General features: G+C 39.6%; 1 protein-coding gene across 1 annotated transcript in view; it reads left to right on the forward strand.

Moving 5' to 3' along the window:
• LOC110541603 (uncharacterized) overlaps window positions 1–16,293 on the forward strand; it is a 163,275-nt gene that overhangs the window by 92,266 nt on the left and 54,716 nt on the right. Inside the window, exons 24-32 of the mRNA XM_060385546.1 lie at window positions 1,712–1,819; window positions 4,975–5,079; window positions 6,267–6,337; window positions 7,084–7,102; window positions 8,036–8,137; window positions 9,604–9,668; window positions 10,408–10,429; window positions 13,295–13,408; window positions 16,102–16,175. Coding sequence (XP_060241529.1) covers window positions 1,712–1,819; window positions 4,975–5,079; window positions 6,267–6,337; window positions 7,084–7,102; window positions 8,036–8,137; window positions 9,604–9,668; window positions 10,408–10,429; window positions 13,295–13,408; window positions 16,102–16,175 — 680 coding nt within the window. The remainder of the gene's footprint in view (window positions 1–1,711; window positions 1,820–4,974; window positions 5,080–6,266; window positions 6,338–7,083; window positions 7,103–8,035; window positions 8,138–9,603; window positions 9,669–10,407; window positions 10,430–13,294; window positions 13,409–16,101; window positions 16,176–16,293) is intronic.

Genomic DNA, 16,293 nt, shown 5'->3' on the forward strand with positions numbered 1-16,293 from the left:
AGTACACACTCAATGGGACGAACCTTTAAAAGTCAGGTACACTCTGCCCCGGGAGTTTTATCTCTGAGTGGTGGTCAGTCTACATATTTTGAATGTGAGTACTGAGTAGATATGTATTTTCATCAGTGAAACACGTGACTCACTATTATTTCAAGGGTTTGAATAGTGCAACTACACTTTCAGTACTTTGCTGTGCTGTAGTTTGACTGAGGGAAGTTACTATGCCAATGTGGACTGGAGCTTTCAGCCCAGTTGACTCAGTTGCATGCTTAGCATGTCCAGGACTGGAGCTTGTATCTTAGTTCTACATAAAATATGCTCAGGATGCCTTAATCCTATTATCCTTGAGAAGTGAAGGAAAGAGAAACATAAGTTGAAGGTCATTCTTTTCTATAGAGAAGAATTTCAGTCTAGACTAGAAAGATATATTTTCTGAAAAATAAAAAAAGGAAAAAATAAAAAAAAAAAAAAATAGAGAAGGTAGGACTTTGGTGAGGAAGGCCTGAACAGGTATGGTGTACTCAAGGTGCCCCTGTAGTCACTACCTCTAGCTAATCTAGAATTAATAAAACCTGCACAGACAGTCAATGAAGATGTCATCTATACAGTGATGTGAAGAGACGCTGTTTATTATTTTGTCAGTTCACCAGGCTGCTGTTCTTGTTAGTTCACAGTGAGGACATATCCAGGCTCGGCTAATTGAGTGGAAGTTTCTTTTCAGGCCAACTATCATGTGACAATGTGGTTCTGAGTGACTTTGAAACTGAGCATTTCTAGAAAATATCTCAAGGTAGTCATCTGGTTAGAGAATCACTCACTGAGAGGCACCAGGCAGGTTGAAGATCTTAGAGGAAAACCATATATTTCTACCAAGCTAGGGCCCTCCTATAGCTTCTTAAGTAAACGTGAAAATTTTCTACTGTCCATGAGTAACCAACTGAAGCCTCACCCTAGATTCATTTGTATGTAGCTAGCTCTTCTGTCATGTAACAAATACCACAAAACAATTCTGGTAATATATGTGCTTTTCCTTCAAGGCTAGCTTGTGTGAGTGTGTGTGTGTGTGTGTGTGTGTGTGTGTGTGTACACTTGTATAGGAGTAAGCCACTGAAACCTCACCCTACCTAGATTCATTCATATATAGCTGACCCATTTGGTCCTTTAGCAGACATCACAAAGTAACATATATTTGTATATCCATATCTCTTAAACTGAGAAGTCTCAGAGTGTCAAGTATATAGCATCATAGTGATTACCACTCAGAAATGACAGTGCATAAATTTCAATATACATATATATGCATATATACTTGTGCATTCATATATTTTGCAATGAAGTCTCACTTGAAGTCAAATATTGATCATCCTAGTAAAAACCACACAGAAGTGAGAGAGAGTAAAACTTTCATTGTGTTTATATTATTCTAAGAGAGAACTAGATGTTGTTTCTCAAGTACAACACTACTGTAACATAGTCCTGTTGCTCTTCCTTTTACATTGCCATGTTGACATGAATTTATGACTTACCTGCACCATCAGTGTAATGCATGCTGGAGTATACAGTGTACTCAGTGATCCTCCCAAAACACCATTGTTACTCTGTTGATGGTGCCTGGAGAGTGATCATGAAACAGAATGTACAAATACACAACCATTACTGGTTTCCTACTATGAAACTCACATAACTATCTCTGTTGTGAATGCATTCCCAGGGCCAAGAATATGGAGAAAACTTCTTCGGAAGCGCAGTCATTTTCTAAGAAACTTGGAAACCCTTCAAATGCAAGCAGAAATGGCTATGCACCCATCACAATTTGAAAGTAATGTAGAAATGCAATGATGAGTTATGTTACATAGTTGTAGATGATACTGTAGGATACATGAAAAACAATGACTATATTAGTATTTTCCTATTTAGATACTGTTAATTTGCATATTTCATCAGTTGAAATTCAATTTAAAAATGAATTTAAAATTCACCATTTGTTCTCATTGAGTAACAAAAAGAAGAAAGGTGAGCTTAGTCTTGTCTGTGTCACTTCACCTGACGCAGGCAGGAATAGGTGAACCACCCTCTCTCTTACTTTCTCCTACAAACCTGTAATGTGGATGGATTGAATGTAAACAATCTCATGACTGCTCTTGAGACTGTCAAAAGTCTCAAGTATGAAGACAGTGTTCTGGTCTGATCCAATGGGAGTGGGTCCCTGGAGTACAGTGTTACACCCTGTGCTTTGGAGGCTTAATGGAGTGGGAGAGAACAGTAGTGACAAGGAAGGAGGTTTATATTGTTTTCCTCTTTCAAAGGCATTATGGTAAGCCATGTCAGGTTTAAGTATTCTTTCCTTCTGGATCTGACATTTGAAGGTAGTCTTTTTTTATTTTAATTTTATTTTTATTAGTTACAGTTTATTCACTCTGTATTCCAGCTGTAGACCCATCCCCAAACCCTTCCCAAACCCACCCTCCCTCCCTCTTCTTCTCCTATGCCTCACCCCCAATCCAATGATTAGGGGAGGTCCTCCTCCCCTTCCATCTGACCCTAGTATATCAGGTCTCATCAGGACTGGCTTCTTTGTCTTCCTCTGTGGGCTGGTAAGGCTCCTCCTCCCTCAGGTGGAGGTGATTGAAGAGCCAGCCCATGAGTTCATGTCATGAATGGTTTCAGAAAAGAACCCTGTGGCCAGATTTCTTGGTTCTGTTGCTCTCCTTGTGGAGCTCCTGTTCCCTCCAGGTCTTTATATCTCGCCCTTCTTTCATAAGATTCCCTGTACTCTGACCAAAGTTTGGGTATGAATCTTAGCATATGTTTTAATACCCTGCTGGGTAGAGTCTTTCAGAGACCCTCTGTGATAAGCTCCTGTCTTGTTCCCTGTTTTCTTCCTCTTCCAATGTCTGTCTAGTTGCCTTTCTGAATGAAGATTGAGCATCTTACCCAGGGTCCTGCTCCCTGATTAGCTTCCTTAGATATACAGATTTTAGTATGATTATCCTATATTATATGTCTAATACCCACTTATGTGTGTCTTTTTGCTTCTGGGATACCTCACTCAAGATGATCTTTTCTAGATCCCACCATTCACCTGAAAATTTCATGATTTCTTTGTTTTTAATTGCTGAGTAGTATTCCTAACACTTAATACTTTTCAGCCTAAGTCACTACCAAACGCCCAAACCTGTCACTGTGCTTAATAGCTCTCCGTGGAAATTGTACATAAAGGTACTTTCCCAGATTGTGTAATGAAATGCTGTGACCAAAACATGACAGAGAAGAAGAGTTTAACTATGGTACCTTGAGTGTGGAGTGCATAATTGTTGATAGCCAGAGATGAGGGAGCTTGAGGCAGAATTCCAACAACAAGAGGAAAGAAAAGGAGTGTTTTTGCTCAGCTCACCTGTTCCTTCTTATAAGGTCATGGGTGTCAGCCCCAAGAACAAGGCCAATAACTGTGGCACAGTTTGGTACCTCAATTAATCACCTCAACATAATGTCCCACAAGGCATGCTCAGTGATCTGGACTATTGAGATTACTGATCACAGTGCCCACAAACTGTTAAGGATATTTTTGACTTTTAATCTGTGATAGAACTAGTCTCTACCATCCCTCTCTATACAAGAGAGAGTAACCCTCTCCTGTACACTTAAATGTGCCTATAGGTAAAGACCTTCTTTGGGATCCTGATGATGGAAAACAAGCAGATCCTGTTCCTATGGTCCCTTGGAACTTTTGTAGTCGTATCTTCTTAGTCCTCATGACCATTTAGTCATGCTTTAAAAGATGTCCACAGGTTAGACTGCCCAAAAGCTAGAAGGGCTCTCTAATCTGGCTTTACTGCAACACTAGCAATATTTTGACAAGTAAAAGCATAATGTATGCCTTTAGATTTTAGCAGTCTTTGCTCCTTAATTTAACTAGCATGCTGAGTGATAGCAAGGGAGGTTAAAGGAGGTTGAAGGCTGACATCCATCTTGGACCCTGTGACTTAGTGAAAAAGTGTCTTCCCTCTGGCCCATCCTTGGTGCTTTTTGAGGTCTCCAGCTTCTGCATCTGAGAGTTCTCCTAAAATACTTCCCATGTTCCTCAAGACAAAGGACATGGACTCCTGGGGATCAGCTCTCCAGGAAACCCATCTGGCAATAGGATGTGTCTGTCCTCTGTGCTGTCAATACTTGAATCTCTCACTCTTGGCATGATCTGACCCATCTCATCTTTTATGGGGACATGAAGTTAGAATCTAAGGAGTCTTTTTTTTTTATCAAAATGGGTTCACTATATTCTTCAGTAGGCTCACAGCCATAGGTTCCTCAGAGGTCTGCTTCTCCCAGTGTCTCATTGTGCAAGTGGATTTGACACCAATTTTAGGTGACGCTTGTATGCTTAATGCACATTGTCTATTGAATCAGGCTCCTGCTTTTGAGCCGTGTGTACCAGTGACACAGGATTCCACTTCTAGCACCTACCTTTCAATTTCCCCTCTTATTATCCCTTGCCCCTCTCCTTCTCCAGCCACTTCTTCCTCTTTCATAATTGCCATGTCAACCTGGACTCTTAGGTCTGGCAAGCCATGGAGGCCTATGTGATCCCTTCTACCTGTTACCGTATTTTTGATCAAAGAGGTATAGCATGAATTTCTCTGTGTCATGATGCTCTAAATGGGATTTGAATGCTGCCTTTCAGGTACTACACCATCATAAGACACTCATGCTGCTCTTCTTTCTCCATTGTCACATCTGCATCAGTTTAGACTTTACCTAAAATATCATGTGATACATAATAGACTTTACCTACACTGTCATGTGATATATAATTAATTGTAAGCTGAACTCAGTGATCTTCCTGAAGCACCATTCTAATTACAGTGACTTACCTAAAAATAAACTAGGAGATCAAATGTACAAACACTCAACTATTGTCAGTTTCCTCTGTTTTTCATGAAGCTGACATAACTCTCCCTGTTGTAACTGCATCCCTAGTTTCTACAATCATAAAGGAAAATACTGGACAAGAAGATATTGTAATCCCGTTTGTGGAAAGTCCTGAAGTACTCCCTAGTACCTCCGGAGAAATTCAAGGAGAAGGTACTGAAGGATCTCAGAAATTATGTTATTTATGCTAGATAACCCTTTATACTATGTACTATATGTAAATCTATAGAGAAGTTTTGATGTAGTTTTTACTATGTAGATAATTTTAACTTATCTAGCTCATCAGTAGAAATTTAACTACAGAATTTGAATATGCAGTTAAAGGTCACCCTTGCCTTTCATTAACTAATATAAACCAGAGGAAAGCTGGGATTTATTTTGTATTTTATTAAGTGTGGCTTCTCCTGGGGTAGGCATGAATGACTGAGACACTCAGCCACTTTGTCACAAACATGGATGATGCAGATGTGGAAGTTCTCATAAAGGAGGATGAAATCTGAATTAGTCAAAAGCATTCATTGTCAGGTCCACTGGGACAGCCCTAAGAGGAGTCGTTGATGACTTCTTCTTCTTCTTTCTCCTTCTCCTTCTCCTTCTCCTTCTCCTTCTCCTTCTCCTCCTCCTTCTCCTCCTCCTCCTCCTTCTCCTTCTTCTTCTCCTTCTCCCTTCTCCTCCTCCTCCTTCTTTCTTCTTTCTTCTTTCTTCTTCTTCTCCTTCTTCTCCTCCTCCTTCTTTTCTCCTTCTTCTTACCAAAAAAGCCACTTTACTTTTTAGGGAAATGAGTTCATAATCTCAGACATGTGTTTTCTGCAAATGTCTTCCCTGGAGCATCTTCATTAAGCTCAAGGCTTATTGTGTTAGAAAAGATGGGTGTGATTAGTGTGCAATGGCATTTTTAGCCAAGCCTGCTGATCTACTTGCAGTTGATCCCTAGAACTCACATGGTAGAAGGAAAAAACCAGACTCCTGAAGAACTTCTCTAAACTCCACCTGCACACAGAGACACACCCATGCTTTCCTTCAACCAGAATAAATGCAATGTATATTTTAAAGGTTTATTTATTCTTTACCTAATGAAAGTATTTCTTCCACATTGACTTAGATTCCTATTGTCAAGAAAACCGAAAGTTCTCTTCCTCATTTCTCTTCAGTTCTTCTCTTTGCCTTAATTTGTTTTCCAAAAGTATAATCCACGGTTCTGGAATGAGCAGCAAGCAAAACATAATAATTAGATCAAGTCATATATGCCAGGTCCATAGACTTCTATAAATGTCAAGCAAAGAGTCTTAGTGTAATTCTAAGCAGAGCCATGTGTTGACAGTTATTTTCTCTCCTTTTAGTGTTACCAGCATGTTCTTGCACTACATCTCCACGAGGAGGACAGGGAGAGCCACCAGTAGGACTGGAGATGGTAAGATGGCCTTTCCTTTCTTCTAATATAGAAAGGTTACTTCTTCCCCTTATGGTGCGGTGTATATGACATTTGATTAACAAATGCCAGAACGGTATTAGAAGATTTGCTAAGGAAGAAAAAAAATAGAATTATACCAGCTTGTTCCTGATTGGATTGAACATAAATGCTTACAGTGTCTTTTAGCAGTGTGTAGGAGAGGACTGTTAGTCCTGAAGAAAAAGGTTCCTCTATAGACAGGTGTACAGTTTTAACTCAGAAGCTAACAGCACCTTCTAGTTTCTGTAATTTTATAATGGTGTTTGAGTATGCTCCCTGTAAGATCACTGTGAAGGAAGTTTCTCATTTCCAGTGTGGGGATGCTGAGTATTAAGACTTTTAAGATTGAGAATTTTAACTGAGGCCCCATGCTGGGAGGAATTGGTCTCACAGTCAGGCAATGAAGATACGCAGGCATGTTGCTGTGTGGCTTAGGGAATGCTCAGCAAAGACGAAACAAATAGTAGTACTTAGTGTGACCTTTAAACCAGCAAAAGGAGAAAGTGGCAGGACTATAGAGCCCCACTTTTGTAATACCCTCACATAACATACTAGTACATAGGACTCCTGTCCATTTTGATTGGCATCATACCATGTTGTCATGTATGTCATGTTGACATACATGTTGATACATGTTCCAAAGACTCATGAAAACAAAATTCAGCATGACCTGTGCCTCATACTGTTTTCTTTCCTTTAAATTTCAGGTGGCGTCTAGAAAACACAGTATGTAGTATAGAACCTCTTTAAGATTAATTTTAGAAACAAATTATCTAAATACTGGGAATCTTTTTGTCTAGGGCATCAGTGTGATTTAACCCGCCTTTAGGAAAGAACTTGTATTTAGTTTTTATTTTTTTAAGTAGTAACTTAAATTTAAAAAACTGGAGGTACTTGTCTACCATTACTGGATTCATATATCATCTCTTTAGATTGGGATGTTATATACGAGGCTGTGTCTAAATCTGTTTTTCCTCAAGATAGGTATCCTAATTACTCAGTTCAATCTCAAGTGACAAACTAATGAATTAACAAAGTAAAATACACACTTTACCTACAAAATGTGTTCAAACTCCATCACATGTGGTATATTTGTTTGTGTGGTAGTCTACTGCAGAATAAACCAGGACACAGAGGTAAGTGATGAGGCACTTCGTGTAGACCAAGAGACTTAGGAATCCCCTAAGTTCCATCTTCTCAGCATCTGCCTTCAGTAGGTCAAACCTGCAGAGGTCCCAGACACTCTCATGGTCACTGCAGTGATCCAAATCTCAGGGCATTCATTGCTCTTCATCTGCCTGCAGACATCCACAAGGTGTGAAAGGTAGAAGAGCCCATGTGCTTTTAGATAGACCACAGATTCTGAGCATGGAAGACAGATACTGGATGGGGAGGGAGGGTGGGTGATTTATACGTGGCTTCTGCCAGAATTCTGTATTGTCATGTTGATATAAATTTAGACTACCTATATAGTCCATGTAATGCCTAACTGACTGTAAACTGAATTCAGTAATCTTCCTGAAGCACTGGTTTCCCTCTGATGACTGTGCCTGGATACAAACAACTGGATTAAATGTATAAACATGCAACAATTGTTACTTTTTTCTATTTTTTCTGCCATGAATCAGATATGACACCCTGTTATAACTGTATTCCCAGTTTCTTCATTCTTAAGGGGTATTTGTCAAAATCAAGCCGTCTTCTCTGTGAATATGGAGGCCCTTGTACCTTCTGCAAAATCAACACCCAGGAGAATGAGAGGTACTGTGGGGATTTTTTAATTGTGTTCAATTTTGTATGCTATTTAAATTTTTTCTGTTCCATGTGTAAATCTATAGAGAATTTTAGCAGTAATGTTTATATGTGGATAATGTTCCTTTATCTAGGTCTTCAACATAAGTATAACCACAAAATATTAAAAAATGTATTTTTAATATTTAAATATTAAATATTTTTAATATTTAAATCTTTAAATATTAAAGATTTTTTAATATTTAAATCTTTAAATATAAAGATTTAATGTCATCTTGGGCTCTCATTTAATAGCATGAGCCAGGGGAAAGCTGAGGCTCTCTTGTTGAGTCAGTGTAGCCCTGCCTGGTATAGACAGGAATGGGTGAATGATCCTCTCTAGGCTGGTCAATGCACACTAGAGCATAAAAGAATAATAGGTGTGAAATATACAGATTTCATTAATGAAATAAAAATTAAAACTCCCCATTTCATTTGAAGAGTGGACATGCAATATATGTGTCTTAGACATTCTTAGACAAATGTTCTAAGTGTGCAATGAACTGGTTCACTGTTATCAGCATCTTGGCTTATTTTGGTGTCCAGTTTTTCATCTCTAACTGAACTTTCAGATCACCTCATACCTGCTGAATGGAAGCCAGTCTGGATTATAAGATGTCCACTTCTTTCAAAGTGTTCTTTGCTTCTCCTAACAGTCCATGAGTTTCCTTTTGAGAGTGGCTAATGAAAGCATTTCCAACCTGGGAAGGTACCATTAGGTTATCCTGTGCTAGCATGACATCGTCACATATCTTCTAAGTTCTGGAGTTGCTTCATTTTCACTTCTCGTCCTGCTTTGGGCTTGTGATTCTTCTCACGTTCTGTGCAAATTTGTTTGTTAATCTTGGAATGTAACACTGACATCCTCTGCAGCTGCTTCCTTCACACTGGCTGCCATCTTTGCAGGATGAACGTTTCATGTCAGACTTCTACTCATGAAATATTGTATTCCTGACTTTTCCGGCTGTCAGATGTTGCCTGTACTTTGTGTGATGTAATTTTTAAACACAAGTTTAGCCATAAGGAAGCATGATGTTGTCCTTTCCAATGACCTGAAGTTGAAACCCTGAAAGCATGCATAGCAAATGGGAGAAATGGATCCTGCAAGTTGTCCTCTGACTGCCATATGCAAAATGAGGCAGAAAAGTGGCCCTCCAAACAAAATACATGTGAAAACTTAATTTACTCTGACACAATCAAAAACAGATTATTTTATCTTGCTTTAGGCTCCCACTGTCCATAAATGCAGCAGTTCTGTTCCTCATGTCTCTCCAGATCTTGCCTTCAGGAAAGACAGTCTGACAGCAGCCCAAGCATCCTGTCCATTGGGTCTTAGTCACATGTGCTAGTTCACACACGTTTATACACATCAAGCAAGGACACTGCATAGGTAGTAAGCAGAACCATGCTCTGACTGTCATTTTCTGTTCTCCTAGTGATACCTGACTCTATTGTAACTTCACAAGAGGACCAAGAGAAAACACCAGAGACCATGGTGAAGGTAAGAAGGCCTTTCCTTCCTCTGAGATAGAAAAGGGGGGTACTTTAGTGAAATTGTCTTTCAGTTGGAATATCATTTGAACAAAAACTGAGCAGAGTCATCATAGGTATTACAGAGTTAGCTTTAGCAGGGGAGAAAGTGGAATTGTAGTAGCCTGCTCCTGAATGAATGGAGCATCAAAGCATCCAGTGTCAGGCATCACAATCTGTGTGAGCACTCTTTACTTCTGGGGTTGGGGGAAGGTGGTTCTTGACATAATTATAATTTTCATCCAGAAGTTGACAGGCAGTTTGGGTTCCTTTGATTTCCATTCCGTCTACAAACATGGAGTGGAGAAAGTTTCACAGGTCCAGTGTGGGGATGCTGAGTGGTATGGCTTTTAATAAAAAAAAAAAAAAAACACATTAATGTAACACACAATAGTGTAAATATTTGAGACTACACTGAAAGAGATTAATATTGTTGTCAGTTTATAAAGATGTTCAGGCTTGTTACAGTGTAGCTTAGGGAACACTCAGCAGAGAACAAACACAGTGTTGCTTAACCTGGCCTTTGAACCAGCAAAAGTGGGAAGTGGCAAAACTATAGAGCCCTAATTCTTCTGTGACACCCTCACAAATCATACTAATACATAGGACTCTTGCTCATTTTACCATATTTACATGTGTTCTAAATACCTATGCAAATAGAATTCAACATGACCTGTGATTCACACTGTTTTCTTTCCTTTAAATTTCAGGAGAAATCTAGAAAACGTCGATGTATGTATTATAGACTTTCTTTCTTAAAATATATTTTAGAAAAGAATTGTATAAATACTGGGTTTTATTATGTCTAGTGCACTACTGTGATCTAGACCATTAATTGGGAAAAATGTGGATTTTTAAAAATAATACATAAGAACAAAAACTGGGACCTCTTGTCTATACTCACTGGATTCAGTTATGAACCATATAGTTTGTCTGGAATACTGTTTTTCCCCAAGACAGATATCCAAATTACCCAGACCAATCTCTAGTGAAGCTATTGAATTCCCATAATAGGAAAAACACTTTACATACAATACATGTGGTGCATTTATTTGTTTGTGTGGCACTCTACTGAAGAGTAAACCAGGGCACAGAGGCAAGTGAGGAGGCTCTTCATGCAGATCAAGAGACAATCTGTAGCCCAAGGACTTAGTAATTCCTAAGTTCTATTTTCCCAGCATCTGCCTTCAATAGGTCAAACCTGCAGAGGTCCCAGACACTCTCATGTTTACGGCAATGGTCCAAAGCTCAGGGCATTCATTGCTCTTCATCTGCCTGCAGACATCCACAAACCTGAAAGGTAGAAAAGCCCCATTGCTGTTAGATTGCAGGTGCTGAGAATGGGAGACAGACACTGCATAAGGAGGCAGGATGTTTTCTTTTCTTTTCTTTTTTTTTTTGTCTTTCATTTCATTTATTTATTTTTTCTTTATTAATTACACTTTATTCACTTTGTATCCCCCCTGTGCTTCTCTCCCTCCTCCCATCCCAATCCTTCCCTTCCTTCCTCCACCCTTTTCATGCATGCCCCTCCCCAAGTCCACTGATAGGGGAGGACTTCTTTTCCTTCCTTCTGATCCTAGTCAATTAGGTCTCATCAGGAGTGGCTGCATTGTCCTCTTCTGTGGCCTGGTAATGCTGCTTCCCCCTCAGGGGGAGGTAATTAAAGAGCAGGCCAATCAGTTCATGTCAGAGACAGTCCCTGTTCCTATCACAATGGAGCCCACTTGGATACTGAACTGCCATGGGGTACATCTGTGCAGGGGTCTTAGGTTATCTCCATGCATAGTCCTTGGTTGGAATAGCAGTCTCAGGAAAGACCCCTGTGCTCAGATATTTTGGTTCTGTTGCTCTCCTTGTGGAGTTCCTGTCCCCTCAAGATCTTACTGTTTCCCACTTCTTTCCTAAGATTCCCTGCACTCTACCCAAAGGTTGCCCATAAGTCTCAGCATCTACATTGATAGTCTGCAGGGCAGAGCATTTTAGAGGTCCTCTTTGTCAGGCTCCTGACTTGTTCCCTCTTTTCTCCTTCTTCTGATGTCCAGCATGTTTTATTTTCACATAGACTTTTCCTATAAATGGGTCATCCGAAGAAGAACTAATAAAAACTTAGGATAATTTTTTCTTCTCCAAGGAGAATAATCTTCTCCAGGGAAGAGAGCACCAATAGGCTTTCCTCAGCCCTGAGAAACATATACATGCATGTTAAATTATACAGACTGAGAAGGTACCTTTTATATAATTAGGAAAACACATACACACACACACACACACACACACACACACACACACACAGAGTTGGCAAGGGAGAACTAGAGAGAAGAGAGAGAAAGAACACCAAAGAATGCCCATGAATTTGGAAGTGGGCAAGAGCAGTCATATGGGACTGTTTGGAGGGAACAAAAGGGGGAAATCACATGGTTATATTATAATCTCAAAATAGTTTTTAATGAATAGATTTTGCATTTAGACAACGTTAATGTGAGCACCATGAAGTACTCATTCTAAAGAAAGTATCTGCTAGGAAATACAGTCACCACTTGGTTATGGACTGGTGCTGGATTATTCATTTAGCCATGTTATATTTAAATTTTGTATTAGTTTTATGTACATAAGTAGTAACTAGAATGAATATATGTGTTGCACTTGCATCTGTGTTCATGTGTAAGCTCAAACTAACTGTTGGGTTCTTTGAAACTGAAGTTATAGACAGTTGCCCCTGTAAGGTGTGTATTGAAGAGTTCCAAGACATGGTGCCCTCCCAATATTGTTACCCAACAATCAGACTCATTGAGAGGCAGGTGGCAGGATGTTAGAGCAAGGCTGTATTTACTGATCCAGGATTCCTTCAGCTTCTTCTGGATTAAAAGGAAGAGCATGTCTCCCTCCAGTTGTTTCTGTCAGAGAGGATGCTCATGGACACATGAATGCCGCTATTATTTTACCCTTGGGTGAAAAGTCAGAAGTTTTCATGGCTTCTTACCTTCCTACCTCTCATTAGAGTGATACCATACACTGTCTATGAGATATAATATATAAGAGTGAGGCAAAGAATGAAGAGTAAACAGCCATTCTCCAGTGTTGTGGAGTACAGGGATTCAGTTACTTCTGTGTAGCTGAGGTTTTCTGGCCTCTCACAGCCATACAGGGCACATCTGCAATGCCTGTGGTTTTTCCTACTGTACATATTACAAAGATCTGTTCTAGCCTGCTCGGTCTCATGGGTAGCCCTTAAGAAGATCTTAGTGTCCTAGTGAACAGTTGACAAATAGAGGCATTGCATGGGTGCCAAGGTGTCCATGTGCTCTGTGAAGTATTAGAATGAAACCCATCTGGCTGCAAACTCACACAACATGCTCAGTATGTGGCCCATCCTTCTGAATTTTCACATCCACATATGTTTAGACTTTACATGTGAGGTCCATGTAATGCCCAGTGGTTGTACATTGTAGCCAATGATCCTCCTGAGTAGCAGACTCACTCTGATGAGTATACCTGGAAACAAGCTGTCAGACCAAATATACAAATAATTGTTAGTTTTCTTTTCTTTTTCTGCCATGAGACTAACATGGTTCCCTGTTATAACTGCATTTTCAGTTTCTGAACTGATAAGAAGAATTTTTCAGAAGCACAATGTTACCTCTCAGAGCGTGGAAAAACCTTCAGTCTCTGAGAATGCTTCTGCCGAAAACAACCAAAAGGAAACGGAAGGTACCTTAGGAATTCTATAATTCTAATTATGTATTGTAGCTAAAATTATTTTTGTTTCACTAGCAAATCTATATTTAACTTTAAGAGCATCTTTTTACATGGATACTATTCATTTATATTAATAGATAAACATATGAACTCCTTACTGGAAATATAAGGACAACATTGAAAATGCATTTAGTGTGACCTTAGGCTTGCATTCAATAGAATGATCAAGGTAAACATGAGGCTTATGTTCTATGACTCCATGTGGCATCACTTGTTATAAATACATGTGGATGATAATGTATTCGTCCAGTGTCTCATGACTGAGGGTGAAATTCAAGCTAAGTAACAGAATTTCTGGTCTTTTCCAAGTGGCTAGGGTCCTAGGAGTCGTCATGTTATATACTGTGCTTGGAGGGAAAGAATGCGGGAAAGACAGCAGTAAAGATAAGGAAAATGATAGGTCTGCAAGTGTGTTTAAGTGTGTTTTGTCATTTAAGATGGTCTTTCCCAGGACACTCTTTGGAGCCAGTGCTACTACCTAATGCCCAAGCTTTTGCTTATAGTGAGTAGCTCCCATTTTAATGACTGTCTGATTTATTTTCTCAGTTGTTTGGCAAAATCCTGTGAGTTAAACAACCTAAAGAAGGAATAATTTATTTTTCAAAAAAGATTAAGCTTACAGACCATAAACATAGTAAAGCCACATACAGAGGCAGATATATGTGAAAGGGTCATAGTTCAACAAATCCAAAGAAAAAAAAAACAACAAGAACAAAAAAACCCTCAAAGAATCAAAAACAAACAAACAAAAAAAACAGAGAATAAATGCCTGTTCTCAGATCACTGTCATATATATATATATATATATATATATATATATATATATATATATGTAAGTATGTATATTTCATTTATTTCTAATCATTAATGTCATACAAAATTCTTTCATTGTTCCACCTCAGCTAACTTAACAGCTATAATATAATACTTGCATGCCCAGTATCTGCATATCATCAAGTGGAAAATTGAGGTTAACCATGACAGTGTCCATGATATATTATTTTCATGTTGAGCAATAACCTGTGATAGAGCTAATCTGCCTGGTGAGGGACAGTGTTCTCTCCTGAACTCTCAGGAATATGTAAATAATAGTCTAGCAATGTGGGCCCAATGATGCAGGAGGAACAGAGCCCCTCCCTCTAGTCCTTGAGCACTTGGAGCAGCCCATGCATGATCCTGGTTCAGTAAGAGACAAGGAAGGAGAGAAGGAAGGAAGGAAGGAAAGAACGAGGGAGGGAGAGAGGGAGGGACGGAGGGAGGGAGGGAGGGAGGGAGGAAAGGAAGAAAGGAGGAAGGGAACAAAGGAAAGGAAGGAAGGAAAGGAAAGAAAGGAAGGAGAGGAGGGAGGGAGGGAAGAAGGGAAGGAGCAAAGGAGGGAGGAAGGGAGGAAAGAGGAGCTAGTATCAATTTAATATAAATTTATAATTCTTTGAGAACTTAATGAGACTACAGTATTTACAGCATTCTCTCCTACTTTTTCAGCAGTCCAAATCATCCCATGTGCTCCTTTCAAATATATGATCTCTCTGTGTTAACTATTCTATTTTTATTATATAAGCACAAGAGTCCATTGAATTATGCTCTTATGTATACTTACTACTAGATAGTTAATTTTTGAGGCTACTGGGTATGGCGGTGTTTCCTTGATCTCTCTCTCTTTCAGCATGCTTTTTATTGGTATGTTGAAAGATTCCTGCTTTTTAAAAGTTGAATTTGTTTAGTGTTGGTTATTTCTGTTGGCATTTTTGAGATATATACTTATGAAAAACATCATCAGACAATAGGGATAATTTTATAGTTTTTCTAATTTTTGCCACTGGGGTGAAGGTTCTGGCTCAGCTTCAGTGAGTCAGAATGCATATATGGCTTCTATCCCAGCCTGGCCCTGGGGATAAGCAGCAGGGAAAGAGGAAAAGGAGTCAGATTCACCAAGAGAGCTAGGAGATCCAGCTTCTCCCTGGGCCTTAAGGGAATTTGTTGCTCCAGAGATACAGGGTGAGAGTCCTGTTTGAGACTAGTCCAGAATGCATGCAAATGGGTTTGGCTACTGCCTTGGTCTAAAACTGAGCAGTGAGGTGAGGTGGCTTAGGTCAGACTAGACAAGGCAGCCCATGGCCTTGACTCCTCCTGTCTCTGGAACTACAAAGGCTGTATAGAGAGGCAGATTCACACAGGGTGACATGTGTGCATCCTAGGTCACACTGAGCAAGAGAGGTTGTCCTTTCCAAGGATGACTTCTCTGAGCCCAGTGTCCTGAAGTTGAAATTCCCGTCATACACGGCAAAAGGGAAGAAACAGATCCCACAAATTGTCCTCTGACCTCCATATGCAAACTGGGATACAAGAGTGTCCCTCCAAACAGAAATCACATGAGAAATTGAGTTTACACAGACACAAACAAGGACAGATTATGCCTTGTTGTTTTAGATTCCCACTGTCCATAAATGCAGCAGGTCTGTTCCTGATATTACTCCAGATCTTGCTTTGCTTTAATTTGCCCTGAGGGGAGACAGTTAAGCAGCGGCCCAACCATCCTGTTCATTAGGTCTAGTCACATGTGCCAGTCCACACACACCAGGTAAGGACACTGCATTAGTAGTGAGAGGTACCTTGAGCTAGCTGACTGTCACCTTCTGTCCCCCTAGACTTACCAGAGAATGCTGATCGTATACGTGTATCAGATGACAACCAAGGAATGAGACCCGGGACCCTGGTGAAAGTAAGAAGGCCTTTCATTTCTCTGGGATAGAAAGGATATTTTAATGAACTTATGTTTCAGTCAACCTCCCATTTGACCAACAAAACTGAAAAGAGGGATCATAGGTGTTAAGAGTTAG

This window comes from Meriones unguiculatus, chromosome 6 (assembly GCF_030254825.1).
Source record: "Meriones unguiculatus strain TT.TT164.6M chromosome 6, Bangor_MerUng_6.1, whole genome shotgun sequence".
Taxonomy (NCBI): Eukaryota; Metazoa; Chordata; class Mammalia; order Rodentia; family Muridae; genus Meriones; species Meriones unguiculatus.